This window comes from Callospermophilus lateralis, chromosome 1 (assembly GCF_048772815.1).
Source record: "Callospermophilus lateralis isolate mCalLat2 chromosome 1, mCalLat2.hap1, whole genome shotgun sequence".
Lineage (NCBI taxonomy): Eukaryota > Metazoa > Chordata > Mammalia > Rodentia > Sciuridae > Callospermophilus > Callospermophilus lateralis.
The window spans coordinates 141,042,219-141,067,446 of record NC_135305.1 but is presented as its reverse complement, the minus strand read 5'-3'; the positions used below and the strand labels follow the sequence as shown (position 1 = coordinate 141,067,446).

The window sequence follows — 25,228 nt, the reverse complement described above, 5'->3', positions numbered from 1 at the left end:
ATTTTGTATTTTATTTAGAGACAGGATTGCACTGAGTTACTTAGCAAGCTTCGCTTTTGCTAAAGCTGGCTTTGAACTCGTGATCCTCCTGCCTCAGCCTTCCAAACTGCTGGGACTACAGGTATGCACCACTGCCGCCCAGCTTTCACCATTTCTTTAAAGCAACCAACTGATTATTGAATCCAACTGAACTTGTAAAGAGGATTGCTGAGGTCACATCTGTCAGAGCAGAATTCAGAGATAAATGAGAAGTCAGGTGTGAAGCCCTCAGCTAAATTCCCAGAATATAGGACATATGCAACTAATTATGCTACAGTGACATTAACCTTAATGAAATGTTTGTTGTTGTTATTGTTCTTTTTAGATATACATGACAGTAGAGTGTATTTTGATATATTATACATACATGGAGTATAACTTATTCTAATTAGGATCCTATTCTTGTGGTTGTACTTGATGTGGAGTTACATTGGTCATGTATTTATGGAATGTTTTGAATTGTTCTGGAAGAAAAGATCATAGTGGGACACATAAGTTGCAGGGGACTTCACTGACCATCGGGTTCTCCTCAGTCAGTGCCCTGTGACCCACTCTATGTCATTCATGCTTGAAAGCTGGGTGGTGCATAACGGTAGTCCCAACTACTCAGGAGTCTAAGGCAGAAGGATGGTTTGAGCCAAGGAGTTCAGGACCAGCCTAGGAAACAATGAGACCCTACCTCATTTTTAAAAATAAAATAAAAAGATTTGGGGTCTATTTCAGTGGCAAAGCATGTCCTAAGCATGCATGAGGCCCTGGGTTTAATCTCGATCACTCAAAAAATAAAATGTTATGTTGTCTGTGGAGTTATGTGGCCCCTCTCACTAGCACACAAGCTAGAGGAAAGATTAGACCATCTAGGAAACTCTCCTGTTCATGAAAATATCATGTGAATTGACTTCCCAAGGTGTCAAGATGCCCAGCCTGGGCTGCTATCCTCATCACCCCTTCCATCACTACCTGTATAGCAAGAAGGCAAAAAGGTTTCAAAACAGGCAGTTCAGGGCAGTTACACAAGATTTGAATGGGCTCCAAAAGCTGTTGGCTTTAGTTGTAAGATTACTGCTGAACTTGGGGGAAATTTAGAAATCATCTATATTTGTTTTTGGCCCTTTGTCTTCCTTGTCCAATGTAGTATGCTGGTAAGAGGCTGGAGTTTGGACTCCTAGACCCTGGGTACATTGTAGTATGTCCTCTCTCTGGTCTCCCCCAGTACCCAACTTGCCTCACAATGGTGGTGTGAGGAATGGCTGAGAACACTGAATATGTTCTGTGCGAAGGCCAAATTTTTTGCCATATCCTCCCATATTGTTAATGTGGGCACAGCCAGGACCCCCCGGGGAAGGTTATCCTAGTGCCACTAAATAATTTACTGTCATCTTCCCTAGGCATTTACTTCTATTTGATCATCTCTCCTCAGCATCCATTGTCCCTCCCTAAAAACTATAACCTAATGTCCATATCAAGTCCAGAAAAAAAAAAGGAAAAACAACAAGAAAAATGAGAGACACTTGACTCCTGGGCCCTGTCACTCCCCAAGCTCTCAGATCCCTGGGGTCCTCCTAAGTACCTGCTTCAACCTGATCCTGTACCCCTAAAATTGTTTTTGTTTGTTGATTGATTGTTCTTGTTTGGTTTGAGTCAGGATCTTGCTGTGTTACCCAGGCTGGGCTTGAACTTGTGGGCTCAAGTGGTCCTCCTACCTCAGCATAGGCACACACTAGCACACCTGGCCCTGACTAAAGTTTTAAAGAACCATTCTGAGGTAATTTCAGATAGGCAAATTGAGACTTGGATCAAAAGGTCACAGAGGAGAAGAGTGTGCCCCCCACCCTGACATACCAGAGCCCACAGCCTCATCCCACTGCTCTGACCACAGCACTGATCTACTACCTGTTGCAGTGTGTGATTTAGAATGCTAACTGCGGCACTACCTTCCCCTGCCTCTATCTCCCCCCATGTCCCTACATCATCACCATCACTCCCCATTCATAGTACCCAATTAGCCCAGGGCTGCAGGATCAGGTTGAAGCAGGTACTCAGAAGGACCCTAGAAGTCTGAGAGCTTGGGGAGTGACAGGGCACAGTAAATTTGGGTTTTATGAGATACCCCTACACTCTTGACATCTCTCAGAATGGGTGACTGCTGTTCATACTCCACAAGCCTAAAGGCAGTCAGCATCTTGCCCTTTAAGCTGCCCTTCTTTTCTGGACCTGTGCACACTGGCCATTATTATCCTTTATATAGAAGACCAGGGGTAGAGTTTGGGGATATGACTTAGAGTTTTGTTTGTTTTGGTACCAGGGATTGAACTCACAGGTGTTTAACGACTGAGCCACATCCCCAGCCCATTTTATTTTATTTTATTTTATTTTATTTTATTTTATTTTATTTACTTGAGACAGGGTCTCACTAAGTTGCTTAGGACCTCACTAAGTTGCTGGGGTTGGTCTCAAACTTGCAATCCTCCTGCCTCAGCCTCCTAGACCACTAGGATTACTGTGCCCAGGTGGGGTCCTGTTTTTAATACAAAGTAAAACTAGTGATCTTTGGTCAAAAGATTGAACTCAACTAATATGATAAAGCACCTCCAACCCTCCCCTACTACCACTAACCCTTAACCAAGGGTAAGTGGTAATAAAATATGTTTTAAACGTAAAATGCAAATCTGTACACAGGAAAGGGACATTTCTAGGTGCCAGAAACCAAGAACCTAGCATTCTGAGCAAGAAGTAAGATCACCAATTCAAAACAGATGTGTGCTTTGAAGCTGGTATTTTACCACCTGCACAGGAACAGGAATTAGAGCCACAGACCCTGTGGGGATCTGGGACAGGGAAATTCACTTCCCATAAAAATCAAAGAAAAGACAAAATTGTTGCAGATGTGTGATCTGAACTAAATTTCTACCTTCAAAGTGGGAAGTTCATAGCTAGATGCTAACATAAAAATTAGTCTGGAACAGAGGGTCCCATTAGGCCCTCACAAAAGGAACCAAAAATCACCCCCACACAAAGGTTTGTTCTGGTCAAACAGAAGTCCCACCAAAGACCAGTGCTACGGAAAAAATTTAAGAACCCTAAGGTCAGTCAAGAACATCCATCCAGAGATGAGTGTGTCTTCCAAATAAGGCATTGGTCTAAGAGACAGCTGCCCACCTGCCCACGTTATGAGTTGCCATGATGTAGAGCACCTCGGTGGTCTTTATTCGAACCACGTCATCATCATCCTTCAGCAAAGATTTCAGGCTCTCCAGGAAGCCTGTGAGATAGAAAAATCTTTGAACATTTGCCATTACTAGAAATTAGTTAACCCAGAAGTCAACTTGTGCGAAAATGTTGAACAACAAGAATGACTAGCGTTTCCACTGCTTTGGGTGTTAAAGAATCATGTCCGTTACACAGCATTTGAGAGTCACTGAAAGGGCTCACACCCAGAGACCATCTCATCTAACACTTCTCAATTTTCCTTGTATACTTCCTACCAGTGCCTTCTCTCAAAATCAACCATGGTGTTAAGTAAAAGACCTTTGCCATTTCTTTGACCCCAGGAGAGATGTGAGATAAAATTATAACCCTGTCCCAAACTAGTCACATGACCTTGAATGGGATATATCTAAGGATACCAGATTCAGCAAATAAAAACTCTGCACATGGCTGTAATCAGTGACTCGGGAGGCTGAAGCAGGAGAATAACAAGTTCTAGGCAAGCCTCAGCAAATCAGCAAGGCTCTAAGCAACTTAGTCCCTGTCTCAAAAATAAATTTTAAAAAATACAAAGATCTGGGGATGTAACTCAGTGGTAAAGTGTCTCTGGGTTCAATCCCCAGTACAAAAAAAAAAAAAAACCCTTATTAACTTATTGATTAGGCAATCCCAGACTCAGACCCTTTCTTTGAACCTCAGTTTTCTTGTCTGTAGATTCAGAACATTTCCTCTCTTAAAAGTGCCACTACGAGACCTAAGATAACTCAGGCACAACACTTGAGGTACTGCTGGCCCCAAGTGAGGCTCATTAAATAGCAACCCTTATTACTGAAGCTCCAAACAGTGTCTGAGCTATGCCAAGATCCCAGTCATGGTCACTTGGGCTGTGAAATTCTCACCTAGGTTGATGGCCTCGTAGACATACTCAGGGTCATGCATAAGATCACAGAGGGCCATGAGGGCTTTCTGCCTTGTCAGCAGGTCTTCTGAATTTAGCTCCTCATTCAGCTTGGGCAGGGCCCTACAACCATAAGCAATGGCAGCCTTGGTGGGGTTGATGTCTGGAGGAAGATACTTGGAGATCCGAGCATGAGCCATCTTTCCACATGCAAAGGAATTTCAAAATGAAGTTCTGCAGAGACCACTGATTAAAAAAACCCAAAAAGCTGTGTTATTACTATTGTGATTTAAAGACTACTTTTCATCTGATCATCAAAACTGTGAAGGCAAGTGGATGGCTATCTTGCATTTTACAGATAAGCAAACTGAGGCTAAGAGCAATGTGAAGGTAAAATAACAGTCCAAATTGCAAACCTCAGAGTTCTCCCATGCAATTCATTTAACAACAGAGGAAAACACTCTGACAGTTCATAAGCTCGGTTCTCACTCACAGGCACTGAAGGGACAAAACAAAACAAACAAGCAAACACCAAGATGGTCTCTCTATTTAGTGATTATCTGATGCCAGCAATAACTAGTACCTAACTCAACCACCCCATAAGGAGAAGACTTGTATTATCCACATTTTACAAATGAGGAAATTAAGAGAAAAGCCAAGGAGCTTGGAGGTCGTAGAATTGGTAAAGCTAGAAGCCATTGTCCAAATCCAGGTCTAGCTCATTCACCTATCAAGGACCCATATTCACATGTTTAGAATACATCTGCAAAAAAAGAATTAAGGTTAGAGGATGAGTTATTTTTATTACACACACACACACACACACACACACACACACACTTTCAACAACTATTAGCAGTGTGGCTTAGTGGTTAAGGGCTGGCTGCAATCCCAGGTCAGAGTGGTCCTTAATAAGTTTTCTCCTCCATCTGTGCCTTTCTACAATTACAAAAAAGAAATAATAGTAGTACCTCCTTCCTGTCCTTCCAGGATTATCATATTAACCATTAACAGACGCCTACAAGCCTGTGGCTATTGTTATGATTGTTATTGCATTTAGTTACATGGTCAGGAATCTCCCCAGAGAAAATTGAATCAAACTCTGATACCTGGCATCAGATGACAGGGGTAAAGGGGCCTCTCTGGGAATGACACAACCATATCTGATCTGGGCTCCCCTCTCAGGAAACAGTAGGCATTGGGATAGGGACCTGCCCTCTTCTAGAGGGCACACACTGGAGTCCGGTCATTTATAGAAACAGGCAGGATAGGGTGTGGAGACATCGGTCCTGGATGGGCAGATCTGAGTAGGTCAGGGAGCCCCCCTGTCCCCGCGCCGCTGACCCACAGCCGCCCCTCACCTGCCTCAGCTCTTCCAGTCTTCTGGCACCCCCAGCCGTCGGCGTGCTCCCGTTGCCAGGTAACCTGGTTGCCAGGAGACTCCAGCAGCTGCTGCTGCGTCCGGCTTCTACAAATGGCGCCCACGGCGCAGGCGCGAACGGCTGCACTGACGTCCTACTCGAAGTGGGAGCAACAATATTTGACAGGTTTACTATGGGGAACAAAAGTGATCCCCCAGCTTTCTTCAAGGTACAGAACTGAAAGGAAGTGACTAATGTATGCCTTTCACAGTACTAGGAACTTTCTTTTTCTTTTTTCGTACTGGGATTGAATCCAGAAACGCTTTACCACTGAGCCACGACCCAATCCTTTTTATTTTTCTTTTGAGACAGGGTCTCACTAAGTTGCTCGAACTTAGAATCTTCCTGCGTCAACCTCCAAAGTCGCTGGGAATACAGGCCTGCACTATCATGCCCAACATTTTCCATGCTTTTGATCATCAGAGTAAAGCCATGAGGTGGTTAACATTATGCAGGTTAGGGATAGGAATCTCAGGTTCAGTAGCTTTCCCCAAGTAGCTGGGATTATAGATATCATTACCATGACCGGCTCCCTCCCAAAGCCTGTATTGCCTGTAACTCTAATGACCTCTTTGTCCTTCAAGAGGCAAATTGGTGGACACTTTCTCTAGGAACCTTTTTTTCCTCAACAAATCCAAATTACTAAGATATTTCATATCTCATACTTTAATCACTCCCACTGCCACACTCCCTCCAGGTGCTGGGGATCAAACACAGAGCCCTGGGTATTCGAAGGAAGTGCTCTACCACTGAATTTTACCCCTAGCCCTCTATTTATTTCTGATTCCCCTAGAGATATACAACTTCTCTGTGGATAGAAACCACATCAATTCTGTTTCCTTGCCTCCCCAGGGCCAGGCATATCCCATGAGATGTTCAGTAAGAATAGAAAAAACTAAGTGGTTAATGGATTTGAATGGAACTTTACAATCTAAAAGCACTTTCACAGAACCTGGGTTTAGGAGGCTGAGGCAGGAGGATCACAAGTTCTAGACCAGCCTCAGCAACTATCAGATCACTATCTCAGTGATCTTCATAAGAAACCCTTGAAGTAGATAGGTTCATAGCTGAGCAAACTGTGGTGCCTAAAAAGCAACTCACCTAAGTTTATCCCCTAGGTCTGAGACCTTCTCAGTGAAACCTATTAACAAAAGTATGGGAATATCTGCCTCCAGTATATTAGTTCTGGATTAAAGATGACTAACTTGGATATGTGTATCAAGAACATCATATTGTGATGCAGAAATCTGCCCCCTAGGAATGGGGATATAGCTCAGTTGACAGAGGAGGAGGAGGAGGAGGAGGAGAGAAATCTGCTTTGTCCCCTATTGTCCTTGAAAGGATAAAGTCCTGCTTCCTCCTTCTGATCATCCTATGAGCTGGTTCCCTCAGCCATGCTCTTCTGCCAAGATGTTCTGCCTCAAATCCAGCTCCGAGGAATTGGAGCTGGCCTTCTAGGGACTAAGACCTTGGAAACCATGAACCCTCAATTTTTCTTCCCTAATATTGTTCTGGTCAGATCTTTTAGTCACAGCAGTGAAAAAGCTGACTAAAACAACTTTGAATTAAATGGAATTGGAAGTCTTAGCAGCTGCTTAAAATCAAGGTCCCTTTAATATAACCACAGCCAACCACAGGAAGCTCTTGCTCTGAACTTTCCTTATCTGACCGAAGGAAATCTTCAGAAAGAAATGAGCCAGGCGCTGTGGTGCATGCTTGTAATCCCAGCAGCTCAGGAGGCCAAGACAGGCAGATCATGAGTTCAAAGCCAGCCTCAGCAACAGCAAGGCACTAAGCAACTAATTCAGTGAGACCCTGTCTCTAAATAAAATACAAAATAGGGCTGGGAATGTGGCTCAGTGGTCAAGTACGCCTGAGTTCAATCCCTGATACACCCTACCCCCCCAAAAATGAAATGGTCTCAAACTCCCTCCTTGAAATTTCATCAAGAAAGGAAAACTAGTCATCAGAGAAGGGTAAAGTCAGTTTGGCTCTGCTCACTCACTGCTAACCTTTGGATGAATTTGATTCCAACCAACCCAAAAGAGAAATGAAGCATCCTAAAAGTACATAAAATAATGAAAATCAACCTGGTTTTGCACCCAAAATGATAAAAGTCACACATTTAAAAATAAAGATTAATTTTAAAACATCAATTTTAAAAAGGATAAAGTTCTAATTGTTTTAGGAAAGTGCTATGAAGAGCACTGGGCTGAGAGTCAAGAAATCTGGGTTTCAATTCTAATTCTAACTCACTAGGTTTGAATCCTTTCATATGTATAAGAGTCTTAGTTTCCTTGTCTGTGTAAAAAGGAGCTGAATTAAATAGGTTCTCAAAACTGGAAAACCAGGACCTCTTTGAATCTAGTTATATGGTTTTATGAAAGGGCCTCTGGAGGATCTGGTGCTGTAGTTCAGTGGTAGAGCACTTGCCTAGCATGTGTGAAGCACTGGGATCAATTCTCAGCACCACATATAAAGAAATAAAGTAAAGATCCATTGACAACTAAAAAATAAAAGTAAAATTTTTAAAGGGCCTCTGGAGACCATGCAGTTCTCCACACACAACCTTACTTTCCAAACAAACCAGCTCAGAGGAGTTCAGTAACTTTAGTCAACTTTTTCCTTATTTTTTTCTTTTTGTAGTGGGGATTGAATCCAGGGGTAGTTTACCATTGAACAACACCCGCAGCTCTTTTTACATTTATTTTTGAGACAGGCCTCATTAAGTTGCTTAAAGACTCTGTTGAGGCTGACCCCAAACCTGCAATCCTCCTGCCTCAGCCTCTGAGTCGCTGGGATGAGAGGCGTGCACCACTGCGCCCGGCTCCAGTCAGCTTTTAAACACCCATTTATCACGGAAATTCATATTGTAGCATGAGCTCTGGAAGCCAGACATGAATGTGACTTTCAGACAGCGTTGGATTCAGAACTATACAGTTAGGTCAGAAGATGGCAGACATCAGGCAACAACCATCAGGGTGCTTGAACTCCGAACAAATCCCATAATACAGCAAGAGTTCTAATCCCATGAATCCCATGATTACTACTACTCCTCCCTGTTGAGATGATTGCCAGAGGGAGCAGCGCGCGCAAACCTCTTTCTGAAGTCAATCCCAGTCCAAGCCTCCTCCCCATAGAGCTCCGGCTCCACCCACTGGACTCCCTGGTCCCGCCCATCGCCCGCCTTTCCTGTTTCCGCCCTGGTTGCCTTGGTGATCTCTGGCGCTTAGGTCGCGTCCGGAAGTCTTTCCTTGGGCTGACTGGCCCAGACCCCGGGAGACTCTTGTTGCTATGGTGATCGCCCGTTCTGCTGGTGAGCCGGACTCTTTCCAATATCAGCTCCGCCCAGACCCCACCCCCGACGTCCGGGATTCGTCGGACGCTCGCCAACCCCGCGTTGCCCCTGTTGCCGTGGTGATCACGGGGCGGGGGGCGCGCGCTGCGCTACCAGGCCGCGCCGACCTCCGAACCTTCGCAGGCTCTCTAGGTAAGTCGGCTCTCCTCCGTCTCGGTGCGGGCACGTTCCAGAGGTTAGGGTCGCAAGGTCTCAGGGTTCCCCCCCGCCTGCTTCCTACTCCCAGAACTTAAACGCGGTCTGCCAGCCTTTGGCCTGGGGCCAGGCCCATTCTGGTCCTGAAGGGGAGCGCGGTTAAATGAAGAACAACAGACTGACCTTGGTCAGGGCCACCCTACAGGGAAGAGGGAGCCCCGGACCGGAAAATGATGTGGAGGGCTTTGAGTAGGCTTTGAGGGATCAGACTCTGGGTGGGATGAGGACTTTCTGGAAAAAGGCCTGAAACATAAAAGTCCCCAGACCAGTCAGCCTTCATCCTTTTAAGACTGGGAGCAGGGGACTCTCCCTATTCTGCTTTCATTACCTGAGCTGTGATCCTCATCCTGGCTTTTGTGCAATGCCTCACCCCAGAGAGTTAAGCTCAGCGAAAGAGCCTCTCCTGCTTAGACACCTGTCAAGAAGAGACCCATGTTTTCTGATTCCCAGGCAGAGTCCAGCAGGCCTGAGTCCCTCACACTGTGCTGCCTGCAGATTGAAAGAGATGGCCTGACTTCTTATGCCCCATTGGCCTTTCCCCCATATTCCTTACAGAAGGAGGTTTAGATCTGTTTTAAAACTGATGAAAAGTTAGGCAGAAACTCCTAGGTATACATTTTTGGGGATTTGCAAGGCTCCCTAATTCTTGTCAAGATGAAAATTACAAATTTAAAGTTTTGATTCTTTTTCTTTTTGAAAACCCAGGAGGGTTCAACCACTGAGTCACAATCCCAAGCCCTTTTTATTTTTATTTCTTTAAATTTTGAAACAGGGTCCTACTAAATTTCTTAGGGCTTTGCTAAATTGTTGAGGCTGGTTTTCAACTTGGGATCCTCCTATCTCAGCCTCCCCAGTTCCTGGGATTATAGTCATGCACCATTGCACCCAGCCAAGTTTAAAGATCTTAATTGGTGTTATTTGCAAATGATCCTAGAATCCAGCAACACATCTTTCTATAAAATAGAATGAGTATTCTGATGAGTCGCAGGAGAAGTTGTTTGTTTGTTTCCCCTCTTTTTGTTTTGAGACAGTTTCTCCATGTTGTCCAGGCTGGTTTCAAACTTCTGAGCTCAAATAATCGTCCCACTTTAGCCTCCAGGCTGGAACTAGAGGCCTGTACCACCATAGGCAGTGGATTAGAGGTTAGTTTAATAGGCAGAAAAGTACTGAAGAAAGCAGAAACAGGACAAAAAACAGATTAGTTTCAAGTTACCAAGGTTAAAATGGAGGGACTTCCATATCATCCTGACTCAGGTAAACTGGGCCCCTTTGGATTAATTGCTATGAATCTCATGGTGATTTTGTTGTTGTTGTTGTTGTTTGCTTTTTTGTTTTGTTTTTGACAACTGATTGTTTCAGAGTTCAGTTTGATCACATGGCACCTAACACAAGTGACTACATTCTGGTTTGGTCTGATCTGCTAAGGCCTAGTGCAAGGAGGCTAATCCAAAATGATGGGCTCCTATAAATTTTAGTTAACACTCTCTTTCCTCTGTTTGAGTCCACAGGACTCTGGAAGAATGAGGTCTTCTCTGATGCCTTTGGGGCCCCCTGTGAGCCGGGACCGCATCATCACCAACTTTCCTAAGGTAGAGAGTCATTAGGCCAGTGCTTTTTGTCTACATTGCTCTCCTGACCCTGAGGCCATGCCCGGATTTCCTCAACTTACCGTCACCCCCAGAAATCAAGCAGGTGAATCCAGGAGATCTTTCTTCTTGAGCAGCTGGAAAACTGAGTATTGACTTGCCCAAGGCAGACTAGTGGTGACAGGGAGCTGCAGTGTGGCTGAAGGTTATAAATCAGACAGTTCTAGGTGTGAATGCTTGTTTCTTCATTAAATGTGTGACCATAGGCAAGTTACACAATTTGGAGCCACTGTTACATAAGGATAAACATCTCATGTTGGAATGGTTGTTGTTGTTCTCATTATTGTTACTGTTACCAAAATAGCATTCCAGTGACTGGGGGTGTCACTCAGTGGTAGAGCACTTGCATAGCATGTGTGAGGCCCTGGATTCAATCCATCACACTACCAAAGAGAGAGAGAGAGAGAGAGAGAGAGAGAGAGAGAAGCAATGTCTGTGTTTGTTAATACATGACAGAAAATATTTCTGGAAGATTAAAACTCTGCCATCAGTTGATCGGTGTTTGAGTGTGGCTTGGTACAAGCCACCAAATGGCCTTTTGTATATTTTGGAATCTGTGCCAACCTGTAGGCTCTAGGTGTTTGGGGTCTGCAGCTATTCCTTCTCCCGCCTTATTCACCTTCCCCAATAAGTTTGTTCTCCACACACTCACAGACCTTGGACAGTTCTGCTGGGTTTTCCATTGCAACAAAGCTTGGGCCATTGCTTCCTCTATGGAGCTTGACAGTGGTAACTAGGGATGGTGGAGACTGGTATTTCATGAACTGAAAGGAAGGGAAATATGATTGGCACAAAACAGTCCAAGTTTCATGGGAGGAAGTACATATTGATCAAGACAATGAGGCTCAGAGAGGTAGAGAAGTTTGCATGACATCACACAGCCCGGAGTGGCAGAGGAGGGATTCAACCCAGCTACTTCTGGTTCCAGAATGCCCCACCCTAGGGAGGCAACCTGGGGCATCTGTTCTCCTTCTGCCTACAGTAGTTAGGATCATAGGCCATTGCTGGCCAAGCCTATCCTGTACCTCAGGGCCACAGCACTTCAAACCTGAGGAATTCCCAGTCAGGTTGTATTGGGTCCACATAGTGCTACCCTTTACTCTGTGTCTCAGTTACACTGTCTCTAAAATCGGCTCACTAAAATTGGCTACTTTGCAGCCTATGATATGACAGGAAATAGGGAAAGCCAATGAGGCTGCCAGGTTCAAGGCTCAGGGGGAGCACTGGGAAGTAGGTAAACCCACAATGCCCAGCTCAGGTGACAGGGCTGTTGTAGCTTTGCAGGATGGTGTGCCTGTCTGTGTATTTGTCTGTTTGTCTCTTTGTAGTGGTACACACCTGATGCCTGCCTGCAGCTCAAGGAGCACTTCCACGGGCAAGTCAGTGCAGCCTGCCAGCGCAGGAACACCGGGACTGTTGGGTGAGCCTGTGGGATGTGAGATGTTGGGAGAGATGACCAGAAGTAACAAATGCAAGTATGAATTTAAAAATGAACAAAGAAAACACATGGACTAGACTGACACAGTCCAGTACTGGATTTCTTGTCTGGCTTTACTTGACACACACTGCCATTTCCTTTTCTCGGAATCTCATGCAGGTGATTTTTCATCCTGAGGTCTCAACACAGGTTCATTTCCACTGTCTATAACATCTTTTGTTCTTTCTCTCTTTCTTTTTTGGTACTGGGGATTAATCCCAGGGGCTCTTAACCACTATGCCACATCCCCAGCCCTTTTTATTTTTTGAGACAGAGTCTTGCTAAGTTGCTTAGGGATTCGCTGAGTTTCTGAGGCTGGTGTTAAGCTTGTGATCCTCTTGCCTCAGCCTCCTGATCCACTGGGATTACAGGTATGCACCCCGTGCCTGGCTGAAACATCTTTCTTACTCTTGTTGCCTCCCCTTCCTCTTTGGTTTTCTGTGTCAGTTCCTTTGGAAGCCTAATCTGATCCTCTGCTCCCACTGTCCCTCATCCTAAGCCACTGAGTGGGGTGCCCTTCCTGTGAATTCTTGAAGCCCAAGAACTTATCTAAGGGCTGTTTTGCCTGTTTGTATTCCTCACTAGAGATATCCCCCAAGGGCCAGGGATATGCCTCTTATGTTCCTATCTCAACAGTACTTATCACTACTGGCACAGGATTTTGCAGTTGTTCTTTCTTTTAAATAACAGGTATAGGGGCCTGCTCACAGTCTGCTCAGGGAGTTGGCTGTGCTCACAGATATAGTGAGGCCAAAAGAGAGCCCAGTTCAGAGTTCCCCAGAATTGCACAAAGGGAGTGAAAGTTCAAGTCAGAATGGTCAAAGGGGCCATGCCATGCTCATGGGGTGAGAGTCATGTTCTGAATCCCTGACCCCTCATGACCACACCAGGGTAGGGAGAAAAAGGTACTGAGGGTACCTGCCATAATACTGGTAATATCTTTACTTCTCAGTTTGAATAATGGAGTCAGGGTCAGCCTATTCCAGAAGAAGAGGGCTTCCTGGAAGTAGGGTAGACACAGTCCCTACCCTCACCAGATGTGGTAAATTGAATTGTAGGTCAGGTCACCAGGTAACACAGAGGTGCTCTCTTGAAGTCTACAAGCATGGGAAGTGCCTAATGATGTTTCCCTGGGTCGGTTGCTTCAGCCTTTGATATCCTTTAGAATGAGCTACAGAAAGAAAGTGTTGTCAACAGTCCCAAATATGCTGCTTCCCAGATTACAGGACATATACACATATATAGTAAGGGTGTGGCTGCTCTCAATAAGCAGTGTCCCTAAGGAGCCCAACAACTTCATAGCAAATTTGCCTCAAGCCACAGCTCAAATGTGTACACCCTGAGTTCTCTTCATGGCGTACCTCTTGGCCTGTTTGAGTCTTGCACACATCTCCAGGTGAGTAGGTGACAATGGTTCCTGGTCAGCGATTATCTGCTTATAATAAGCTTAGTCCATGTAGGTACACATTCCCAGAGGGTACATAGCAGGAAACAGAAGCTGCCAACCCACCCCTTGTGTCGGTATCTCCCCACTCTTGGGCCCCATGTCTGCATCCTCAGTGTGGCACCCTGTCACCCCCAAATTAGATGTACCCATCATTCTTGGTTACCATAGCCCCACTTGTACTCCCACCTCTGCCCCCTTAGCCTATGACTCAGCCTCTCCTCATGTCCATTTCTAATTCTCAGACAGTGATTTTGGCTAAGAGGGGTCAAGGGTACATCCTCAGGGTAAGCAGAGTTTCCAAAACAAATGTAGGCTTTCCCACTCTTCCCTTTGAAGATCAGGGAGGGAGAACAAAAGGCTCAGCAGTGTGGCCCATGCTAAATTCAGGATTGAGGGGTGACTCACTGCAAAGAACTCAGGGAAGGAAGGAGTTGTGTGTGCTGAAGACACTCTTGAAACCATGCTCAAGGGTGACACAGACATATTTCTCCCAGGCTCAAACTCTCCAAGGTGGTGGTGGTTGGTGACCTCTATGTGGGAAAGACCAGTCTCATCCACAGGTAAGGCCATGTCATCTCCTTCCTACCCAGTCAGGTTGACCACACTTCCCAGCATCAGGTTGTCACCTTTTATTTGGGAGGCCCACATTATCACAGTGGGGACTGTGTGGCTGCTGAGAACTAGCCTCAGTCTGGTGGGAGCCAGGTGGGGAAGGGGCAAGAAACTGGGGAGATGATGAGGTTGACAGACAGTAGGGCAATCCAGGAGCCTGGGATTGTTCACACTGTTAGGACCTTGGGCTAACCCTTTCACTGTCGTCCCTGAGAATAAACCCTTAGTTTCTCTCACTGTTCTAATTCACAGTGTTTGCCTTTGAGGCTGCCATAGCCCCTCTTCCCCTACCTTGTTCTTATTGGCTGCTTTGTTGCCACAGTTTAAATAATTGTCCCCATGTGTTAAAAGCTTGCTCCCCCACCTATGGTACTACTGGAAGGTGGTAGAATATTTAAGGGTCTCTAGATTATTGGGAGCATGGCCTTAGTGGGGATAATGGGACCCCCCACCCCTTCTTCCATCTCTCTTTCCCTTCCCAGCCATGAGGTGAGTGGTTTTGCTCCACCACATGCTGCTGCCATGATATGCTGCTTTGCCACAGGCCCAAACAGAGGGGCTAATATCATGAACTGAAAGCTCTAAAACTGTGAGCCCAAATGAACCTTTCCCCTAAGTTGGTTATTTCAGGTGATTGTTTAGTGACAGAGAGCTAACACACTTGTTTGTCTGCAACCTCTGCAGATGGTCCCTTCTTTATCAGTTCCCATCATTGTACTTTATTTGCCTCCAGACGTAGTGTAACTATCAAGAGCAAAGCTTCCATGCCCATTTCTGTGAAGATACTTCTCTGATAGCTTTATTGCCTCCAACAGGTTTTGCAAGAATGTTTTTGACCGAGACTACAAGGCTACCATTGGGGTAGACTTTGAAATTGAACGCTTTGAGATTGCTGGGATTCCCTACAGCCTCCAGATGTAAGTTGCTGTTGTGGGTGCTGATTTTCACATGACTTATATGTGGACTTTCAGGAGGTACCTGGGGAAAATGTTGGCCAGCTCGTTCTCATTTGTACCCCATGGTGCTCAGCAAGGACCCATCTGGACAAGCAGAGCCTGGAGTGGTTGAGAGAAATTGGGTTTTACAGCTCCCTGAGTTCCCAGATCCTCCCTCAGTCCCAGGAGTTATTCTGTGTTGGTGATCAGATCTGGGGAAGGTCTTCATAGCCTGACTTTCCCACCCATCTCCAACCTCCCCTGATTGCCTTCTGCTCTTGCTAAGTCTGGTCCTGCTCCTAGACTCTAGCAAGCCCTTCCCCAATCTGGACCTCCTGTGATTCCACAGGAAGTAAGGTAGCTTTGATAAGCCTCTGTATGTAGCAATAAAATGGGACCAAATCCTGTCCCAGTGTGCCAGGCTTGGACAAAGAGGGTTCTGGCAGAGGCTACACTGTCCACACCTCTCTCTCAGGTCTGATGTGCTCATCTTCCTCCTCATACATTTCCCTCAAGTAACTTCTGCTCCCCCTGCCACTCTTTCCTTCTATTTCTGTCTATCTCCTTTCCTGCCTAACCCCATGCCTTTGCTTCTCTGTGACCTACTATTTTAACTCCTCCCTTTACTTTCTCTCACAACAGCCCAGGGTCTACCCAGGCTTACCTTGGCCCAAAGTGGTACATTCTCTGGACCTTGCCTTTCACTCCTCTGGCACCTGAAAGATGCCACAGACCTTGTTCAGGCTCCAGGCCCCCGCAGTATCCTGAGCAGCCCCTCTCTCTTCCCTGTTCTCCTGCATGATGGCCACTGTTTTCTTCTTGCCCGTTGGCATTAACCAGGCTTGTCCTGGTCTCCTTCCCTTTCTTCCTATCTTGCTTCATCCCCCAATCTTCTGTGCCCTCTCTAGGCTAGACCTGCAGATTCTGTGAATGTCAGCTCCCAGCTTATTGAGGCAGTGTCCTAGTGCTATCCTAGAGCTAGATGATCTCACATCTTGTCCAAGGGACAGTACAGAGTCAATCCAGAGCGAAAGAGGCTGTGAAAATCAGGGCAGTAAGACTGAGGGATCTAAAAAGGTGAGAAGGACAAAGAGCCAGGTGTCCCACATGGAGCCATGCAGAGAGTGACTAGTGGCTGGTTTCTCATTATAGCAACAAGCTATATCTAATTAAAGTTGCCAGAACAAAACAGCATTACTGTCCTGCTGCAGCCTCTCTTACATTGAGGTTGTTACCAGCCACCCAGCTGGCCCTATCTCTAAGTCCAACCCCAACTCCCCAACCAGAATCTTCTCCAGAAATGAAAGAAGATAGCCAAAAAGTCTGCATCATGCTGGATCACTTGAAAAAAACTTTTAGATCATTGATGTCATGTCTGTGGTTTATTTTACTTTTCAATTTACTGAGAAAAGTTAAATTTTGATATGTTGGCTTTAAAAAGGTATTGGGAGCTGGGTATGGTAGCATATGCCTATAATCCCAGTGGCTCAGGAAGCTGAAGCAGGAGGATCACAAGTGCAAATCCAGCCTCAGCAATTTAGTGAGACCCTGTCTCATAATGAAATATAAAAAGGGACTAGGGATGAGGCTCATTGGTTAAGTGTCCCTGGGATCAATCACTAGTACCAAAAAAAAAAAAAGGATTCAGTGTCGAATTTCAGGCTTATCCCTGCATATTGGCCACCTGCCTTGTTCTAAACCAGGGCAAATAGATCTCAGCATGTGCCTACTGAACTTCTATATCATGCCTGTGGTAAATAGCATTAATTTATTGTGGCTCAGCTTCTAAGTCCATTTCAATGTGTTACTTTAAAGAGCCAGAGGGATAATTGATCAGAGTTATCCAGGGGATACAAATCACATCCCTGTTAGACATACCTGGTAACTACAGTCTGGAAGGTGAAGCAGTGCCCCAGTCACACATGAACAAGTGGCAGAGGGCCATGGCTGAAGGCCTGGCCTGGAACCCAGCACCATTCACAGGGAGTAAGCCACACCACACTATAGAGCATATGTTCCTTTTTTTCTAAATTAATTTATTTATTTTATTTGTTCTTTTTGACATATTATTACATATATGGAGTACAACTTATTCTAATTAGGATCCCGTTCTTGTGGTTGTACATAATGTGGAGTTACACTAGTCATGTATTCATATATAAACATAGGAAAGTTATGTCTGATTCATTCTACTGTCTTTCCTATTCCCCGCCCCCCTCCCTTTCCTTCATTCTTCTTTATCTAACCCAATGACATATGTTCCTTTTGAATGTCACAATCAGAAGAGACTGAGTTATAACTCCATTCATCTGGGCAGTGGAACTGCTAAGGCCATGCTCTCCCCAGTAGCACTGTGAATCCGGTGAGAATTCTTCGCTGGAGGGATCATCAGGATCTGGTGGCAGGGATAGTTGGCTCATATAAGCCCTTTCTGTAGCCCACACTGTTGACACATCTGGTGCAGGTCCTTGGGTCTCCCTCCATGATACTACTAGCCTGGAGGGTCAGATTACTATAATTGCTTAACCTGCTACCATTTTCCTTAATCTTTCCTCACTGCACAGCTGGGACACAGCTGGACAGGAGAAGTTCAAGTGCATTGCATCTGCCTATTACCGAGGTGCCCAGGGTAAGTAATGTTACAAGGGTGAAGCCCTCAGCCATGTGCAGCATGGGGCTCCCTGCTGTGCTTAATAGCAGGAAACCTAGGTTCTTTGCACAGGCCACTGAGAAAACACTCCAGCCAGTGCTTGGGAGTGAGGAAGCTGCCTTCAAGGCAGGGCCTTGGCTAGCTTTGGCAATGATGCTTTTTTTAGGGAGCCTGTGATGGTGAGTGCTGGCTGTCTCAGTTCCAGTTTTCAGCTCAGGAAAGGATGTTTTTGTCCAGAGGTCCCAGAAAAGAGGGTAGCATCAGACTCTGTGGTAGGTAGAGAGAGACTTGTCCTGCCTTGTTAGGAGAGGGCTATGCCAAAGAAGAAGAATGAAAGGGAGACCTTGACAGGAATGGCAGGTCCTAAGTGGGGGTCAGCAGCATTGGTAGGGCTCACCGTCAGCAGAGGCAGCAGCATAAGCTTTTCATGCCAACCTTAGCTTCCCAGGAAAAAGATAGAAGTGGATTTCAGTGGGAGGTATAAGAATTGTCAAAAGGATACCAAACCAGACTCAAAGTATAAGTCACAATTAGGCCTACTCAGTAGTGGTGAAAGAATTCAGATGTTTCACTCAGTTTTGAAAGAAGCAAAAACAGAAGCAAATCATAAACAACTCACCTAGGGTTAGAGCTATAGTTTGGCAATGTTGACTGTGGCCTCTAGTAACCTTTACCTCCCAGATATCTTTTCCTTGAGGGATGCTGCCTCCCTGGGACTAGAGATGTGAGACACCTGGCACAGCTCTGCAATCAGCAGCTGGGCTGCCATTATCCCCATCATCAATGTCCTCCTTTTCTCTATTCTTCTCTGCCTTAGCAGGGCCACCAGCCATCAGCCAAGGTGCAGAGGTATCCTCTGTTCAGCTTGCTCACATCCCAAGGGGTGGGTAGTAGAGAACAGATATTTGCCTGGAATGTCCTCCATGTGGGCTTCCCCTCAGAAACCACCTCAACACCATGGGCCTAAGGGAGTACCAGTGACAAGACGAGCTGACAACAGGGTTGCACATCCCAGTTTTCTGCTCATCTGACTCCCTAGAAGTTGTTTCCTTTGAGCTGGTTGTTGCTAATTATCATCATAGCCATAGGTTGAAACTATGACCAGGCTCTAAACTTAATAGTTTTCAAAATAGCTGCCCTTATTTGCCCTCACAGCATCCCTGAGAGCTAGAGGTATCATTCTGACCATTTTACAGATGGGGAAATTGAGGCTCTCAGCCATTAAGACTCTTGCCCAGGCTCCCTTTTCAATAAGTGGCAGAGGGTATCTGTTGCCAAGGCCACATACTCCTGTCTCCTCATCCTACCTCCTTGGATTCCTCCCTGAGACTGTGCTGCTGGGTATAGGTAGCAGGAGGGCAGATCCTGGAGGGAAGCCATAGGGAATTTCCTCCCCAGCCTCTACTTTGGGGTTCAGGGCCAGAAGCTATGTTGGCAGTTCCTTGGGTTCTGTAGATGTGTCTGAGGGGAGCCCCTTTTTCATACTTTGTTGGCTTCACTTGTTACTGATTGGCTATTGGCTTTTCCCTATGTGTCTAGTGATCATCACAGCCTTTGACCTCACTGATGTACAGACTCTGGAGCATACCAGGCAAGTAATCCTGGACCCTGTGAATCCTTCAGGCCACCTAAGTTCAGGAACCTGCCTAGAAGAACTCCCTAAACCTGGCCACTAGGGACCCCCAAAATGGATTTAAGTGACCAGGCTCATTTGTCAGAAGCCCATAGGCCACCTACTGTTCAGTTGCCTTTTTATTCCTCAAGATCTGTCCTCATCTGCTACTCAGGGGTATATAACCAATGCAATTGCACCACAACTCTTGCTCCAAAAGACCCACATTTGCTTTAATACCCTGATGTCAGGCTGGAGATGTGACTCAGTAGGAGAGCACTTGACTAACATGCATGAGACCCTGGGTTCAATCCCCACCCCACTCCCCCCAAAATGCTCTGCCACTCTGCTATCACATCTTGAGTGTTCTAATCATTTCTGAATGAGGAGTCCTCTCTGTTCCCTTTTCCCTAGGCCCTGATAATTTCAGAGCAGGCCCTGTCTTGACGGAACATGAATTTGGTACTTGTTGTCTTAGAAGAAACATGGGCAATGTCACCAATTCCAGGAGGCCATCCTGCATCTACCAGGAACTAAGCCCCCTCACCCTTCCTTTGTCTGGAGGCATTCACATCCAAAAACCTCCAAAAGCATGTGAGGGAGGCAGGAATGCATTCCAGTTGATAAAGTGCAGGACTCACCCAAGGTCTCAGAGGATGAGGATGGGCTCTTCATCTCCCTGTGACTAGTGCTTTTGTATTGCCAATCCCCTCTGGTCCTACAAAAGTCTTTCTGTCTATAGGACCAGCATCCCCATTAAGCCAGTGTGGGCCAAAGCACCCTCCCTGAACCTTCCATCTTAGTGCTTCCAGTCCTAGGGAAGAGTCAAGTCTTGACCTTGTCCTCTGGTCCTCAAGACATGAATGGGTGGGTGGCATCTCAGGCTGTCTTCCCTCTGTGCATTCCAGGCAGTGGCTGGAGGATGCACTAAGGGAGAATGAGGCAGGCTCCTGCTTCATCTTCCTCGTGGGAACCAAAAAGGACCTTCTGGTAAGCAGAGCAGAGCCAGAGGCCTAGATGGCCCTCAGGAAAATTCCTACACATTCAGTTCAAGTTTGAGGAGTAGGGGTGGCACTGACATAAAAAGCCTTGGAATTCAAAGACTGCAGGCCCTGGAGCTGAAAGTCAGGGGAACTCAAGTTCCCTGTGCTGTTTCCTAAGGGAGGGACAACTGGCACTCATATTTGTTCAGCGTGCTCATACCACTGAGATGTCATCCCTGGGCAAACAGCATCTCTGCACTGGGGTTACCTCACCTTCCCTAGGTGACCTGGGGAGGGAGGTGACACAATGAAAGGGAACCGCTGCCTACCCTTAGGGGCATCCCTATAGAAGGGCCAGGACACTGGGTCAGTGAATACTGCTTCTTCCAGTCAGTAGCAGCATGTGAACAAACTGAACTGGAGGCTGTGCACCTGGCCAATGAGATGCAGGCTGAGTACTGGTCAGTGTCATCCAAGACTGGTGAGTAGGACAAGGGGCCATCATCATGGGGGGAGTGTGGGCTGTTGTGGGGCCAGTTCTGCAGCTTGCTGTGTCACAGAAATTCTTGCCTTTCTTTTGCATCTCTGACCATGCTAGTATCACGGCACATCTGTACTGGTGACTGACAGCAATTTTCATTGCCTGAGAGGAGTCTCTTCCTCTCTGGAAGGACACTGGGAGGCCCGTGTCATGGGTGAGAGGAATAGCAACCTCTGGCCCTTGCCTTACCGCATGTTTTTCAACACAGCCCCCATGGCTATCCATAGGTGGTCTGACCCTGGTCATGCTGGGTCCCCCAGAACCAGGCAAGATGCCCAACATCTCCTGGCCTTAAATCTCCTTAGCTGAGAAGCAGAGTGATGCTATCCATCTCATTTTATTTTTAATGAAATAACATGATTTACATTATAAAAGCCATTTGTATTTATTGAAGAAAAATTAGGAAATCCTTCTCTAAGCAAAGAACAAACTTTGAAAGCAGGTTTCTGGGGAGATTGAATGAAAGAGCATGCAGTGCCTGGCATATAATAGACTGCAGAGGCTTTCAGGACTTAGGATTTGGGCTCAATAGTCCTTGCCCTGGCCAAGCAGAGACAGTGGACATCTGGCCCCAGACTGAGTGACAGCCAAGGGTAGAAGAACCATCATTGGCCCACCATAAATGCTTGGAAGTGCCTGTGCCTGGTGCCCTCTGTTCCACCCCAACAGTGTCCTTTCTGCCCTGTGAAGACCCACCCTCCTTTATCAGGGTAACATCAGGTTCACTGAGACCTCACTATAGACCAAGCCAGACCGCCCTGTGCTGTTATGTAGGTTGTGAACTGCACAAGGGCAGTGTTCCTATTGGGTGCTGGAGCCTAATCTGCTTCCTGATGGGCAGTTGCCTCTATCTGGAAGAGTACACACAAAGGCTCCATTCTGAGGGCCAGCAGCACGTGGAAAGTTACAGGAGAGCAGTCACAGGTTTGTCCTGAACTCTGCCTGTGCCAGCACCTGGCCCATAGCAGGTGCTCAATAGCAATTGATTAGAAGAGTAGATGCTAGGGAATGAAGGCTTGGAGGTCTGAGGAAGTAGCCTAGGCAGGGAGCTGGATCAGGGATGGGGGCTGGAGGCAGGTGGGAAGATGGGGCTGAAGCCAGCTGGGGGGCCTTGCCCCCCGCACTGTGAGTTCCCAGATGGGTGGTGGGACTGTGTTCAGGTAGTCACCATTACTGTCAGAGGTACTCCAGAAAGGGCCATGTGCTGGCATGAGGGTGAGCTATCCTGGCTTCTATGCTCAAATACATTTGGGGGTCAGCTGGGGTCACGCAGCTATCTTGTGGGCCCTCAGGAGAGAATGTGAAGGCATTCTTCAGCCGCGTCGCTGCCTTAGCATTTGAGCAGTCAGTGCTGCAGGATCTGGAGAAGAGAAATGGCACTCGGCCCCAGGTTGGCGATGGAGACCTCATCCGTACGTACAGCCACGACTAAACATGATTGGGGAGCAGGCTGAAGGCCAAAAATCTATATCCACTCTCCTCCCATCACCCATTTCCTTAACTTATGGCCCTCCATTGTCTTCTTTGGACCTTCTTCTCTGGGCTGTTCCTCCAGTCTCAGACCTGCAGCCTCTCTAATCCTGCTTTCCAGCTCAGACACCTTCTGTGTCGTCCTTCTTGACCTCCAGACAGCCTCCTAGGGCTCTGCTCTGGTTCTCCTAGTCTCTGCCTTTGCCCACTCTGTTCCACCACCCAGAGTGCCCCTAGACCTCTTGCCCCAAGCCTCAAACAATAGGCCTAGGAGATAAAGGTCAGGGTACCCACTGTCAGAGTGGGTGTGGCCCCTGCCCAGTGTTGGCTGCAGGATGCTTAAATGATACCAACTTACTTTTCCTCTCTACAGGAATGGAGGGGAGCTCACTGGAGACCCAGGAGAACAAGAGGCCCTCCAGCCTGAGCTGCTGTTAGCTTGGGCAAGCATCAGAGGCCTCCACTCCTTGAGTGCATGGGCAGCAGCTCCTGTGACGATGGAGAGGTGACGTGGAGCTTGAACTCTGCAGTATGTCTCCCCTCTAGGTGTAGAGGGCTTGCATTCCCAAGGATCAGCCGTTTTTCTGGCAGGTCAGGAGCCACTGACTGCCAGAGCACTCCACACTGCCTACCAAAGGGCATCATGCCTGACTGTGGATATTTCAGTGAGCTCCTTAAACGGCCAGTCTCACCCTTAGGGTCATCAGAGTGTCATCTGTGGCCTTGAGAAGCCTCAGGGCTACAAGCTCAGGACACTCCTGCATTGTCTTACATCTTTCACCCATGGCCCACATCAGCAGTCAACCCTGGCACTCTTTCCAAAGATCTTAGATGTGGCTTCAGAACCCTTCTCATTACAATGTTCCAGGTGACCAGAATTTGTCAAGAAGAAAATCTACTTGCCATCCTACCAGGGAGTTTTCTATTATCAATGGGACATGAAGTTCCAGGCCTTGGAACTCCAGGCCTCACTGTGCACTGTTCCTCTGCCACAGACTTCCGGGTTCCTTGGGCAGCCCTGCTCCTCTCAAAAGCAATGGACAAGAAAGTCTCTCAGGTTCCTCCCTAGTACCTCCGAGATCCCCATGGTCCTGCCCTCCAGGTCATCATTGGGCAACAATGGACAGAACAAGCTGCTCACACGTCTGGCCCATCTAGAGGATGAATTTCCTTTGCCATACTGTGAGATGAGGACTTCATGGCCACTCCTTGGATAACTCACTTCTTATCCCCTGAACTTTATTCTGCCCTGCTCTGGCACTCATGGTGACCACCGTTGCCTTCCTGCCTCTCTCTCTCTCCCATTGGCCGTATATCTGCAGGACTTTTGTGATCTGACCGCTACTCATCTATAGAGGACTTAAGAGACTCTCCAGAGTCTGGCATGTTTCTGACTCCCCCAGTTTCCTCTTGCAAACCCAGAGTAAGCAAAAACACCCCCAGCTCTCTGCCCAGAGTACTTGCCCTCCTCTGTGCCCCTCCTTTTGCTCCTCCATGGGGTCTTTCCTGACCCTCTTCACTGCTATTAACCTTCCCACCCTTCCCATGCTACTCATCTCTGCCCTCTGCTGGTACATCCAGTATCCCTGTCTGCTGCCTGTAGATGGTGAGCATTTTGTAGGCAGCTGTGCTGGTCAGCACCCTTCTAGTGCCTGGCACACCTCATGTGCCCAGTAAATGTTAATTGACTAATAACAATTACCAAACATCAAAATTATAATGAACAATGGCATATTTTTTCTGTTTATTACCTCATTACCTTTTTCCCAGTTTCTCTACATATGTATGATATATAAAACATATATATATATAAACACTTCTTTATATAAATTGCATTTGAAGAAATTGTGTGCTTACTGTAAAAAAAAAAAAAAAAGCAAAACAGTACAAAGCATATGAAATACAGACTTAAAGCCCCACCTCAGGTTGGTTGCACTCCTGAAATGAGTCTGGATAACAGTTATTACTATTCTTTCTGAGCTATGTTCTCTTGTGTGCAAACCATGTTTGCTGGCTGGTTTGTTGTTTCTCAGCATGACCTTGTGCTGTACTCCCTGTCTGGCAGGTTGCCTTCCTAATGGTCTGCCTGGAGTCCTCTCACTGTAGGTGCACACTGAGCCTCCTGTTCTTTCAGCAGTAAATTTTCTTTGGTGTGGACAGATCAAAGTTCATTTTATCAGCCCACAATTTGTGTCCATGTTTTAGCTTTAAGCAGTGGTGTTACAGTGACCATCTTGTAGTTAAAGCTTTGTATACTCCAGATTCCCAAAAGCAGTTTTGCTGGGCCCTTCTCTAAACTGTGGCCCTTGACCTGGTCCACCAGATGTAGTTTGATGGGAATAGGGGAGCATGCCACACTGGGGGTGCCTTAGGGAGGACCAGGTTTGCTGGGTGCAGCAGAAAGCTTCACAGGATGGGAGTGGATGGCCTAGGTGGGCTGTCTTTCTCCACAGCTTCCTCCTCTGGCCCCTTCAGGCCCCAGTGGGGGAAGGGGCAATATGGTGTCCTACTGTTACCAACTCCTGAGCTAGAAGCATAATGTCTCTTGTATACCCACACTTCCATAAATGGTCCTTTATTAAACTGTCCTTGTATTTCCTACTCTGGTGTGCCAGCTGGTTCCTGTGGACCCTGAATGTCAGTAATGGTCTCTCCAATTTCAATATTTGGTCTGGGAGGATGGGAGACTAAGTTCCCCAGGGAAATGAAATTAAAACAGTGTTGTTTTCATGTGTTT

At 46.6% G+C, this 25,228-nt stretch overlaps 2 protein-coding genes across 2 annotated transcripts in view; one reads left to right on the top strand and one right to left on the bottom strand.

Moving 5' to 3' along the window:
* Rsph14 (radial spoke head 14 homolog) overlaps positions 1-4,344 on the bottom strand; it is a 76,868-nt gene extending 72,524 nt beyond the window's left edge. The window contains exons 1-2 of the mRNA XM_076867623.1: positions 4,146-4,344; positions 3,199-3,301 (exon numbers count right to left, since the gene is read on the bottom strand). Of these exons, the coding sequence (XP_076723738.1) occupies positions 3,199-3,301; positions 4,146-4,344 (302 nt within the window). The remainder of the gene's footprint in view (positions 1-3,198; positions 3,302-4,145) is intronic.
* Positions 4,345-8,828: 4,484 nt separating this feature from the next.
* On the top strand, positions 8,829-24,255 carry Rab36 (RAB36, member RAS oncogene family). The gene is made up of 11 exons (XM_076867597.1): positions 8,829-9,055; positions 10,627-10,707; positions 12,093-12,184; positions 14,183-14,248; positions 15,116-15,217; positions 17,800-17,864; positions 19,425-19,480; positions 20,410-20,487; positions 20,871-20,961; positions 22,314-22,433; positions 22,865-24,255. Exons 2-11 carry the CDS (start codon positions 10,639-10,641, stop codon positions 22,927-22,929), a joined length of 804 nt encoding a protein of 267 aa, XP_076723712.1. The 5' UTR covers positions 8,829-9,055; positions 10,627-10,638; the 3' UTR covers positions 22,930-24,255.
* The last annotated feature ends 973 nt before the right edge of the window (positions 24,256-25,228 follow it).